The sequence below is a fragment of the Tyto alba genome, unplaced genomic scaffold (assembly GCF_018691265.1).
Source record: "Tyto alba isolate M040663 unplaced genomic scaffold, T.alba_DEE_v4.0 Super-Scaffold_6, whole genome shotgun sequence".
NCBI lineage: Eukaryota > Metazoa > Chordata > Aves > Strigiformes > Tytonidae > Tyto > Tyto alba.
In genome coordinates, this window is record NW_024881327.1 from 37,384,624 (window position 1) to 37,397,426 (window position 12,803).

The 12,803-nt window shown below is 39.4% G+C and overlaps 1 protein-coding gene across 7 annotated transcripts in view; it reads right to left on the minus strand.

Annotated features, from left to right (window-relative positions):
* PACRGL (parkin coregulated like) overlaps window positions 1-8,025 on the minus strand; it is a 37,161-nt gene extending 29,136 nt beyond the window's left edge. For all 7 annotated transcript variants that reach the window (XR_006167005.1, XR_006167006.1, XR_006167004.1 and 4 more), the window contains exons 1-4: window positions 7,728-8,025; window positions 4,964-5,121; window positions 3,236-3,303; window positions 1,612-1,702 (exon numbers count right to left, since the gene is read on the minus strand). Coding sequence is in view for 4 of the 7 variants with exons in the window: in XM_042807740.1 (XP_042663674.1) it covers window positions 1,612-1,702; window positions 3,236-3,303; window positions 4,964-5,104 (300 nt within the window). In the remaining 3 variants the exon portion in view is untranslated. The remainder of the gene's footprint in view (window positions 1-1,611; window positions 1,703-3,235; window positions 3,304-4,963; window positions 5,122-7,727) is intronic.
* Window positions 8,026-12,803: the final 4,778 nt, after the last annotated feature.

The window sequence follows — 12,803 nt, forward strand, 5'->3', positions numbered from 1 at the left end:
CATCTACTGCACTGGATTCAACACTTAGACTGCTGAAACATATTTGGTGATGTCACAGATGATGCTGAGAAAACAGAAGCTTGAATATAATGTATACTATTTCTCTTTCACTTACTTACAGGATTCTATTTCCACTCTATCAGTTCAATCTATTGAGAACAGCACTCTCACTTTGATAGGTAGGCTTTATATATGTCCTGGGTTTGAGTGAGTGGTGGGGATTTTTGGTAGCAGGGGAGGAGGCCATAGGGGTGGCCCCTGTGAGAAGCTTCTTGAAGCAACCCCAGTTCCAAGTCAGCTCCACCTCTGCACCAAAACTGAGCCAATCAGCTGCGCCTCTGCGATAACGTATTTAAGAAGGGACGTGGTGATGTGCAGTCGGACTTGTGAGGAGGAGTTGCTGCAGCTGTGTGAACACCAAGGTCAGTGGAGGAACGGAGGAAAAAAGGAGGGGGGAGGTGTGCTGGAACAGAGACCCCCCTGTATCCTGTGGTGGGATGGCAGGGTGCCCCCCCCCCGCCACCCATGAAGATCTATGGTGGAGCAGACATTGATTTATGGCCTGTGTTTCGCCTGGATGATCCAGGTGCTGTGCCCAAAGAAGGCTGGGGTCATGTGGGAAAAGGTAGCCCCGCTGCTGTAATTCAGTGCTGGGAGGATTGCAGCATGTGGGGGTGTCCCACACCGGAGCAGCTCAGGAAGGGCTGCAGCCGTGGGAGGGAATCCAGTCGGAAAAAGTTGGTGACCCAACTGGAGCAGTGAAGGAAAACACTGCGGCCCATGGGAGGAATTAATGTCGGAGAAAGTTTGTGGAGGACTGTCTCCTGTGAGAGGGGGACCATGATGGAACAGGGGGAACAAGTTCCAGAAGCTACCCGACTGAAGATGTAGGAAGCAGCAGCGCTGACTGCACCCCCCATTCCCTGCCCCTGTGCCACTGGGGGAGGAGGTAGAGATATCGGGAGCAGAGCTGGGCCCGGGAAGAAGGGAGGGGTGGGGGGAAGGTGTTCTCAAGATGTGGCAATGCTTCTCACTGTCCTATTCTGTTAAGTGTTTTTAGTGTCTATAATAAATGTATGTTCTTTTTTTCTTCCCCTAACAAGTCTGCCTTTTGCCCATGACCATAATGGGTGATCTGCCCCTCCGGGTCCTATCTCAAATCCCAAGCCTGGCGTATTTTTCCCTTCTCGTTGCTGGGAGGGAAGAGAGGAGTGAGCGGCTGTGTGGTGCTTTGTTGCCCTCTGAGCTCAAATGATGACACTGTAGCAAAAGAATCAAAACAATTTTCTTTACAAAAGAACCTGCAAAACCATAAATGGACTTAAGTATTTCATTCACCAGCTGGGAATCTGAGATGCAGTCTCACATTTGGCCATTATCTCGAAGATTAAATAGCTCTACTTAGCTGTCTGAGAATGCTCTAACTAAGGAACTACAGATGGCAATATTCTTGACTATCTTCATTTATACAAGATCCTCACAAATGTGTTGGGTTTTTTTTTTGTATTTCCCCAGTGGGTGATTCTAAGTTAGCTAGCTTAGCTTGTTACAAAACGCCATTTGCAATTAGGAAATCCTGTATCTTTAACTTTACAAGAAAACTGAGTTTACCTCTGCCAATGTTACAAGAAGAGGATCAAAGGGAACAGTTTCAGGAAGGCATTCCCATTGCAGTCTATGCTTCACTGAGCCATGTACTAACCTATAGCAAAAATAAAGGTTTAAAAAATTAACATATAATACATAATTTATTGCTAACACTATTCACTTTAATTACATCACCAATAGGTTTGCAATATTTCTATGTTATATACACAATTTCAATACCTACCACTCTCCTTAGTAACATGTATAATGGTATTTAGCAGTGCAACTATAATTCTCAAATATAGTTTTCAAAATTCTGCTCCCAATCACATTGAAGTCAGAAAATAAAAGTTATAAAAATTATAGATGCCTCTCATACTGACACAGAATATGCTCCCCTTGCAAAGTTACTTATTTTGATAAATATTAAATATATATATGAGTACATAAACATATCCTCAAATAACAATTGTCAAGGGAAATCAATTGAAACTGAAAGAAAATCACATTTGAATTAACAACTTACTCCTAAAATACAGATAAAGGCTGTGTATTAATGATTATATATATATTGTTGTGTCCTGGTTCGGGCTGGAATAGAGTTCATGTTCGTTTTAGTAGCTCGAGGAGTGCTGCAGCACCCTGAGACCCCAGGGGCTCCCCAGGTCCCAGTGCCCTCACCTGTGTGCGGGGGCGGGGGGAGCACAGCTGGAGGGCTGAGCTGGGATTGGCTGATATTCCATGTCATGTGACATTGTGCTCACTATATAAAGGCAGGAGTGGGCCAGGAGGGGCTCTCTCTTCTGGGAGTGTGGCTGTGGTGTCTTTGTGTTTGGGATCACCAGCTGGGAGCAGGTGGGTGTCGGTCAGCGGGAGGTGAGCAGCTGTATGGTACATTTACCCGTTGATACTGCTGTCAGTGTATCATTCTGTTCCTATTATTAAACTGTTTTTATCTCAACCTGCGAGTCTCCCTTTGCCCCTCTGATCCCTCCCCATTCCCAAGTGGGGGGAGGGTGGGTGAGCGACTGTGTGGCATTTAGCTGCTGAGCAGGCTCAAACCACAACATTTTGTTAAGCAATTCCGGATCCATTTGACTAAACACTAAAGTGCTTATTGTCCAGGCAAATACATAATAGACAAAAGTTACCTAAAATACCACAAACTATTACTCACAAGTACTTTTGATAGTATCTGATATTGCTGACAACTACAGAACTGGAGTATTCAAGAAAATGTTTTCATGTTACTTATTTCAGACAAAAAAAGACTGCAAGATGTCCACTTACTAAAATGGCATTAACTTTATTGTCTTTGTTAGTAGAGAGAAATAAGCACCATTACTTGAAGAAAGCAACTTCATTCATGAAAGAGGTTTAGCAAGCCCAATCTATAAATACCTAGCTATTCTTTAAAAATGCAGCCTTGGTATTAACACAGTATAAAAAAAGATCCAAAAGAAGACAATTTCAAAGACATGGAAAATTGCTTTCTGCTTTGAAAGGAGTTAAGTATCAAAAATCTTTTCAGAAATGAATGGAATCAAACAGCCTAACTAAAAGATCAAATATGCATAGATGTATTTCAATCTGTGTAATTCTACTTAGCCATGATATAATTAGTAAAATGTAAGGAAAATCAACACACCTGCATGGAATGCCACCTTTAGCGTATATAGCAGCAAATGCAGAAGGTGGTCGAGAATAATCACCAAACTGAGGAAAAAACATAAAAAAAAGCATTATTTATTCTTAACAGTAATGTCTGATAACTATTATGCATATGTTAAAACTGCAGTTTTACAAGAAAGTAACTTAGTCGTATGATTCCAAAACTAATCAAAAAAAAGAACTGGAGATATAGGGTAGAAAACATATATGGTACATTTATCAGAAAATGGCTTTTCAGAATTGTCTGACTAGGAAGTTGTGAAAATGAATAAATAATGTAGAATCAGTACTCACTTGATGGAATACCCTTATTTTTCTATTTTATCTTGCAAATCTTAACACTGAAGTCTTATGGATTCTCTCCTTAACAGATTAAGGACTTCTCACTTTCCTGATCATAGAATGGCTTGGGTTGGAAGGGACCTTAAAAATCATCCAGTTCCAACTCCCCTGCCATGGGCAGGGACACCCGCCACTAGATCACTAGGTGCTTCCACTAGATGCTCTTATTGTTGTTATACTGGCAACATGCAGAATGCACATTTACTCCAATTCCATCTTGATCTGAGTCTAGAAAAAAAATAAAAATACAAGGTGGGAAGACATAGGAAAACACCAAATGTTGGGCAAGATGGTATGAGGGCACTGGAAATCAGCAGAGAGGTTCATACCGGGTGAGAATCTAGGAGGGACTCACTGGAGAAGGAAACTAGGAGCTTCATGGGAGGAAAGCCTGAACAAAGTTGTTTTTTATCATATACATGCTTCTTATGCATACGAACTATATTATTTATTAGCATGATCGTTCAATGTTACTTCCCAGATTAAACACCTTGTCACAAAGCATATAGCAGGAAATACCATGAAATCTTAATTTTTGAGTGTTTGAACCTACATTAACATTGTTAAAATTGTATGCATGATTTGATGACTCCGCAGCTTAGTCATTGTACTACTTGCAAAAAAGTTTTCAAGAAAAGAAATGCCAACATTCTTCAGCCTCTGTTTATGACAAACTAGTACCTCATCAAAGTACTCCTGTATTTAGTTTGTTTTCCAAAAAGTCTGTGACATTACTAATTGTTTGGCTGATATGGTCCAGTGGTGAGTTATAATTCACCCACTCAAAGCTTTCTCCAGGCACAGGACTTCCATGAAATAAACAACTCCTTCTATCAGTCTTCTCCTGAGAACCCAAATTCTTCCCAAAGTATTACACAGACACAATACTTGGGAGTTTCAAGTAATGCTAGCTAGCAATTAATCTGCTAGATTTTATGAGGTAATGATCATCTTCAAGAGGTGGCCTGAGTCTTTGTTTCATTGCATAAGTAAGATCTGTTCCTCTAAAGCAGTGGGTACCAAAATTTGTAATTATTCCAAAAAAAAACTCAATCCGTTTTAACTCTTAGCTCTAAGTCTCTTTTTTAGGCCAAAAATACATTGAAAATAACAAAGTACCATCCAAACCACAACTGTACTGAAATCCCATTATAAAAAAAGGAATAAACATGTTACATCTCAGTCATTTGAGCTTAGAAATCAGGGAATGTATGATTAATAACAAAAGTTCAGTTTACATTTTCAAAACAAGACCAGAAGCAGCATCAGCTTGTCCTGCATGTATTTAATAAAGTAAGGAAACTCCTTCCAACAAGAGATCTGTTTTAAACAAATGAACAGAAACCCCATAATCTATACATACTGGATCAATAGTTTTAGGATTCAGCTTGTCACTAGGCTTTGGCTGTGGTTTAATTACAGATTCTGGAGAATGTGGCAAAGGAGAAGATGTCTTGCTTTTCTGTACTGCAGTCTTTGGTTTTATTTGGATGCCTGATGACATTCTTAGAACATTGCTTCCTAGAATAGAAAAAGATTAAAAACATAAAATAATTTTTATTCCTATATGACAGTGTATCAAGGGTTAGATTCCCCAGGCCCAAAGACTGACATGAACAATCAATCAAGAAAATCTGAATAAGTGTGCTAGAAAATAAATGCTTATTCTTATATATCCTACACAGTGCATGGGCTAATTTTGATATTCCTGTCACTCCATCTTTCCAATGCACACATTTCCTAATCCTGCACTGCTCCCCTTTACTTCTGTACTTTGAGATCTGCAGCAAAAGTGAAATTAGCTACAGTCTGCCTTTATGGTAGCCTACAGAAATCTGAGCAGCGTTACAGTGCTCCACAGAAAAGCCTGGAGTGAACCAGGCTGCTTGGGTACAGTTACAGCAGATGACAGTAACAATCTGAGGAATGGCCAGGATGAAGGAATGAACAGAAGAGCAAGTAAATTCAAAATACAAAGCAGAATCAATAAGAGAATAAAACCGAAATGTAAAGCAGCAAAGAAAGAACACAAAAAAATGAGTTCCAGTTGCAATAAGAATGAAAGGATTTTGTTAAAAAGGATGCAAAAATAACTTTCTGCATACATCCATAAACACTGAAATAGGTACACGTATCTTCTAAATGTTAATGCACCAGGTACACATGTTACTATATATGTATATAACCGGGTTAAAATGTCCCTAATAAAAATAACAGTCTACTGCCTATTTAACACACCAAGCCTGACACTATGATGAATAATATAAATCATTCCTGGGAAAATAAAGGTTTTCAAATGTTAATAAAATTATGAAGTATGAAAATGCTAGTTCTGAATATTATTAATATTCAGTAATTCATGCTGTGATGTACTCTGGATGGAGAGAACAATTTGATAAATAAGAAATTACATTCCTAGGTAAACAAGAAATGACACTATATAGAGATTAAAACAATAGGAGGCCAGTAACATTGTAAAATAAACAAACATCGCCATGAAGATGAGCTCGGTGCTTGCCATCTACTCATCACCTTTCACGAGCTAATGACACGTGTTTATGTCAACAACATGACTAAATTCCAAATACTGAGATGAGGATAAACTAGACAGATTTTTTTGCTATGCTACTTCCACACCCTCAGCTCTATAAGCCACCTGCCCTAATCTCTGCCAGAATCTTGTACATGCAGTCTTTGTTTACCTTGGTTATTCTAATTATTCCCTCCAAACAGAACTTCTAGTCAGGTAGTTTTGTCATTATCTAAATTACTAAATCTTTAGGATTATTTCTGCTTCTAGTGAGAAGTGGTAAGGTCCCAGCACCTGTGTAGATAATGCTATGTCCTTATGACTTGTAGCAAGAACTAAATGTGGTGCCTAAATTTTACTGAATGTTGAGAAATAACATATAATAATGATTACCAAATTAGCTAAACAAATACAAACCAAAACTAAAATTGAAAGTCTAAATCAATACTTCTTGACTGATGATTTAACCAGAACAAGTGATTCAAATCAGTTTACCCACTATACATCTTGTTTTCTCTTTCCTACCATTTTCAGAATACAACCTGTATTCGCTGATGGTCTTTTTAAAAGATGAACTGACATACCACAATTAGAGTATTAAGTCTCTGCACACAAAAACTTACATGACACTTATAGGAACTATCCTGTTTGTAAAATGCAAATCATTAAAACCAGAAATAATTTGAAGCCCTAAAAGACAAATAACACAGAAAATGTACTGATTTTATAAGTGCCAGCTCATTATCACAAAACTCTAATCACGTTAGTTAGGAAACATGTTTTTAACTATCGGAATAATAAGAATCAAAATGGTCTTATACTATAAAAACACCAGATAAGTTATTGACATTAGCATTACATATCACAAAATAGTGCTATCAGTGTCAACCTTAGAAATGTACAATTGCTCAGAACACAAACAGGCACCTTGCCAATAACAACATAAATATTTTTCTCAGAGAAGTATTCTGAAGTAAATCAAATGATTTTTTTTTTTTTTTCCAAAAACTAATTAAGATACATGCTGATTACATTACTAAGGTTTTAATTAATGACAAAATCTAGATGCATTTGAAGTCACTGGTTGTATCATCAGAGAAAGTAAACAATAAAAGCTGTGACAACCGGCAGGGACATTTTTAGCCCTTTGGGACAAAAGTAAAGAGAGGAGTAAAGGACAGTGATAACGGTTTTGTAGAAAAGCAACTGAGATAACATGCCTATGTACTGGCAGAGGAGGAGGTGGCAGAGAGTGAAAGAAGGACTTTTCATAAGGTCTGTCTTCAGAGCAAGATGAAAGTTCTTGTGTAGTTAAGAGATGGGAGACTCATACGCATTTGTAGAGAGATCAGACAGCAGGAGTGTAGTTGTGAAACTAATGAGTGACATACAAGGTTTGCTACAGAAGTGAACCATCCTCCTGGCAGATGACATACTTCAAGCAAAGGACAGAAATCTTGAGATAGAACAAGCACCTTTAAAAGACATCTTTCAAAGGAGGAAAAGCGCGACCTGGAGTTTGGGTTCTAGAAGTCGCTTAAGGAAGGCGGAATGAAAGTAAGTAAGTAGGATTTTAAAGGCGAGGTTGCTCCCTTACCCTGGTGTCACCTCTCCCGGGGCGCAGCTAGGGCAGAGAAAGAGAGACAGGGGCATCAAGTAGCGTAACGGCCAATATGCTCAAACAGCAAAGCTCTGACAAGTTACCACAGAGCCGCCGGCCCGGCCCGACTCTGGTGAACGCCACGGGGCATCAAGGGACACAGCGAGACGACGAGGAGGGACACGCACGCCCTCCTCGGGCCCCTCCGCGCTCCCCACAGCTCCCACTCTCCCGCAGGGAAGCCCAGATCAAGGCGGCCAGAGGGCAGCGGTATCCCCGCTCCTGACGGGCCCCTCAGAAAGGCAGGAGGGGGACCGGCGGCGGGCCCGACCCGACGCCGCGCTGCCGGCCGGCCTCACCGACACCCCCGGCCTGGCGGGCGGGCACCGGCGCCCCCGGCCGCGCTTCCTGCCGGTTGCCAGGGAAACTACGGGGCGCCGGCAGCCCAATCTTCTGCGGCACACCGAGCGCGGGCGGCGGGCGCATGCGCGGCGGGGGGCGGGCGGCGGGCGCGGTGAGGTGAGATCGGTAAGGGAAGATGGCCGCCTCAGCCGGCCCGGGGCTGGGGGCTTGTGGGGAGCGTTGGAGTGCTGGGGGGCTAGGACACCGTCTACAAATCATCCGAGTTCAGTGCATGCTGAAGAAAGAGCGAAAATTAGATTAAAAGACCGATTTATTTTTTTTATATTTTTTTTTTTTTTTTGCAACCTATCATGTACGTGTGTGATTAGAATGGGGATTGTAAGTTTTCAGGTGACACGGGCACACATTTTTGTCTACATTCTTAATAGCTTCTCAGGTGAAAACAGGATTTGGGAAATACTTTATTTTGCTCTTACGTTCAGGTAACAAAAGTGTGGCTTTGAGAGATGGGGCCACATTCCCATTTGGGATCATTTTTGTTGCAAATACAATGATAGATAATTTTTAGTTTATTTTTTCATATAATCCACTTGTACAATACTGAGATCTCTCTCACACAGTATTTATTCGTACACCATCACATTTGAATGGGGTAAATGACCTTTTGTGTAAAATGGCACGTTTTTATCCTCTGTGGACCCTATTAATCATGAGAGTCCTTTCGTCCTTTGAACAGATGTGTTTATTCTTTCACACACTCCACAGTAAATCTCCAGGCAAGATGTTTTCTTGGTTTGCTTAAATTGTGTGGGATACAATCCTTCCACCGTTGCATTCTTTCTCACTTCTGTAATTTTCAGCAAGTAACTGAATAGGACTTTAGAAGTGGGTAAGAGAGGCTGTTCTGTTGGTTTTCCACCAAAAAAAAAAAAAAAAACCCAGGAAAATGCACTGATAGTGTTGAAAATCGGTTGTTGACTATTTAAAAGCTACTATCAGGATTAGAATTTGGCCAATGGTGGCATTTCATAAATAGTTTTATCCAACATAAATAATTTGTATCTGCTAATAATGGGAAGTTGTAAATGAGGACATTTTCAGAGTTAAAACAGGGCTTCATAACTGAATGCCTTTGAAATGCATTACTGCAAGATACCTCTTGGAAACGCAGAAGGAAAAAATGGCAAAAATAATGCTGAAGAAGGGAAGGTTTCTATTTTATTTCTAAGTGTTTTTAACTAAACAGACATTACAGTACTTTCACAAAATTATTTTACTGTTTTACAATACTGAAGGCAATAAAAGAATGGATGTCTTTTTATCCATAAATTTTACAGGCTGGTAAACTATCCCAGAAAAATCCAATATTTGTATAGCAGACCATGCAAGTCTTTGAAAGTCACACTACAAAACGCAAGCCAGCGTGATCACCTCCATAATGAGAAAAAACCTGCTTTTCTGAGCAAGGCTTATTTTTATTTCAGTGGTTTAGTATCATTTTATACATATATCTGCTATAGTTGCTTTGTGAATACAGAACCGACTACAACTACATTCAAGCATGGAAGAAAGTAGTAGTACAATTCCTAAGTCAGTAGGAGGTATGAACTGCTGTGTTGCATGAAGCAAAATACCACTGATTAGCTCTGTGGAGTCAGCAGCTCCCACTGAGTTCCTGGAGGCACAGAAACGAGTGGGTTATAAAAGGACAAGTAAGACTGCAGTCTCTGTGCAAGAGCAGGGCTTAGTTCAGAGTTCAGTCAGTTTCCCGAAAAATGCAAAATAAAAGAGCGTTACATTACAGTGTTGTATATGGTATGTCAGGGAGTCCTGCTGTACTTGTTGAATATATGTTGAATATATGGATTGCACTGCTCACCTGGCAGTGAGATGTGATGCGTGAAGTCAGGTTCTGAGAGACACCTGCTGAACTGTGAATGCCTGATAAAAGTGTGTCCCTCCATTTCATGGCTTGGGGCATTTCATCTCTTGAACTGGAAGAAGTTGCTACACGTGGTTCTCATGGAGTTGCCTTCATGCAAGGCTCTTTCAGCCATGAGAGAACCACCTCCCTCCCCATACTGGGGCACTCAGCACATGGCATCACTGTGTGCAGATAGAGATACCCTGGCCCAGCACCCACGTCTGCAAGGCTCAGGCACCTGAGTGCTGGGAATTTGATGTTTTTGGGCGGGCTCGACCCTCTTGGGCAAGAGCTTAACTTTCCCACCCCAGTGGGGGAATACAGACTAAAATGATCCTAAATTCCTAAAACGAGGTAGGATGAAACTACACCCTTATAGACATCTTTTTCTAACCTGCATGTTATTTTAAGAGTTAGGAAAAGAGAAGTCCTCAGGTTAAACACATATTCAGTCCCTTCTGATTCCTACAGTACAATCCTAAAATGTTTCTTATTGCACTTTTCCTATGAATTTGCAGATCCCCTGCTCCTTAAGTAGCTTCCTTGTTACATGTCCTTGGATTTTCTAAGACCTTGCTGAATATTAACATGGGGAATATGAGTCAAAATACTTGTCATAAAATGTTGTTGTTTAAAATAAAATACTTTTTGTACTATGTCCCACTGTTTTTGATAGTTGTAATAGGAACTACTGTGGGACATTTTAAACTTATTTGATGAATCAACAATTTAGAAGGAAACATACTGTAAAGCCTATACTGTGTATAGATCAACAAAACATGACAAATTTTAGCATTTTTCTCCATCGTGATACCACTTCATAATCTTAAATATGGTGTCATTAGCTGCTATTATTACTGTATATTTGTACAGCATTTGCTCCAGTTATTAGGAGTTTCTCCATTGTGTATTTTTTAATTTGTTTAATTGAACTGCCATAAACTTTTCTAAATGCCTGAAAAGAGGTAAAAGACAAAAATATGGTAATTTGCAAGGAGTTTTTATCATAAAAAGAAATGTGGTCACTTCTATGTATGTGAGTGTGTTCAAGTGAGCATATAGAAATCTGAAAATGAAAGCTAACTCTGGACTGATTATCTACTTTTTCATAATAAAAATACTCAAGCAATTTAAATAGAACCAATGATTAATTAATTATCACTGCTGATAAAACCAGTTTGCAATTTGACTTATTTTTTCATTAGTCACAGTTAAATAGTTAATTACTGAGGGGGAGGAGAATTCACCAAGGCAAAATGGATTCTGAGGCTTATGAAATTAAAAATGAGGCTTATTGGAATAGGACTAATTAAAAGAACATCACATAAAACAGTCACGTTAGATCTTTTTGTCGGAGCATATTTATACCTTTGTTATGCTAATTTGTTTGGTATGGTTTAGGCTTGGCATTTGGCCAGGCCAGTGCCAGTTGGGAAATGGTGGGGAGAATGTTTCTTCACAAGTACAGACGTTTGAATGTGGAAGGAAGGGAGTTGGTATGAATGTTTGTCATCATTTCATTAATTTACATTGTCAACTTTTCCCTCTCTATTTGTAGCAGCCTTTTTGTTAGACAATAGGTGTTTTATACTGATGTTTGCTCTATTTTGCTAAATACAAGAAAGGGATTACCAACAGACTTAAAAATGGATTCCTCCTACGTCTTACTATATTCTTTAATATTCATCTAATAATATACAAACTGATACATTTTAATTTGAGATTATTTTAGAAGTTTCTAAACCAAGTTCACTTTTAACCCTAGTTGGGGGCTAACAACTCTTACAGTCTAGTAAGAACAGTAAAAGAACAAAACATGTTTCCTCAACTCAACATATTTGGTAATTCTTTTTATTTCTCCAATAACTCTGAAAAGTTAGAAATTCTCACTGGTCTCAAAACCCGCACATTTAAAACTGAGGTCTCTAGAAGTGTTTTTCTTAGATAGTCTTCAAATACTGATCCCCAGAGCTTTTATCCTGACTTAACCACTCTACATGCTTTATAAATAGTACTCTATAAAAGAGAAATTGTTTTACAGGTTTTGGCAATAAATGTGAGCTACAGAATAGACTGTAGACACCTAATTATAGTTTTCAGGTTCCTCTGCAAAGATTTAGACACTCCAGGTGCTTTCATTGACAGGTGTATCAGATGATTAGTTCAGTGCTTGTCAGAAGTTGATGAACCTGTGAATATTCCCTTGTATCCTCAGTGAAAATTGGTGTGAAACAGTGCCATTTCAGTTGAACAATTCCAGCTAACATTCCATAGGTACTACTGGATTGCTTATTTTTTTTCTGTAATACAGCAGAAATTACTTGTTTGCCTATTATTAAGTGCTAAATTGCTGTAAGGAGTTTGGATTAGCAGATCAAAGTCCTGTGGAGGCAAACTCCCAAGAAGCAGACAATCTCAGGAATGCTTTCAGGTTTTGATGTTGCAAAGTAATAAAAATGTGTACAGGTACAACACGCAAATTGAGGAACAGAATGGGATGCTTAATGGGTATCATGGAGTACACAGGTCTTTACCATCAGCATTCAGACATGGTGCTTTGGGTGTGATTCTTGAACTAAGGTCCAAGGCTGAGCAAAATCAACTGCAGCTGAATTCCACACTAGGCATTTTGATTGCTCTCAAGGATATCCTGCTGATCTGAAATAATTAGGAAATTCAGGTTTTTCATGAATACCTGAGTGAGTCATAGGTTATACCCAAATAGATACAGAGATCATTGCTCCACTTTTTATTACTTATTGAAGTGTTTAGAGTTGCTCTGCAAT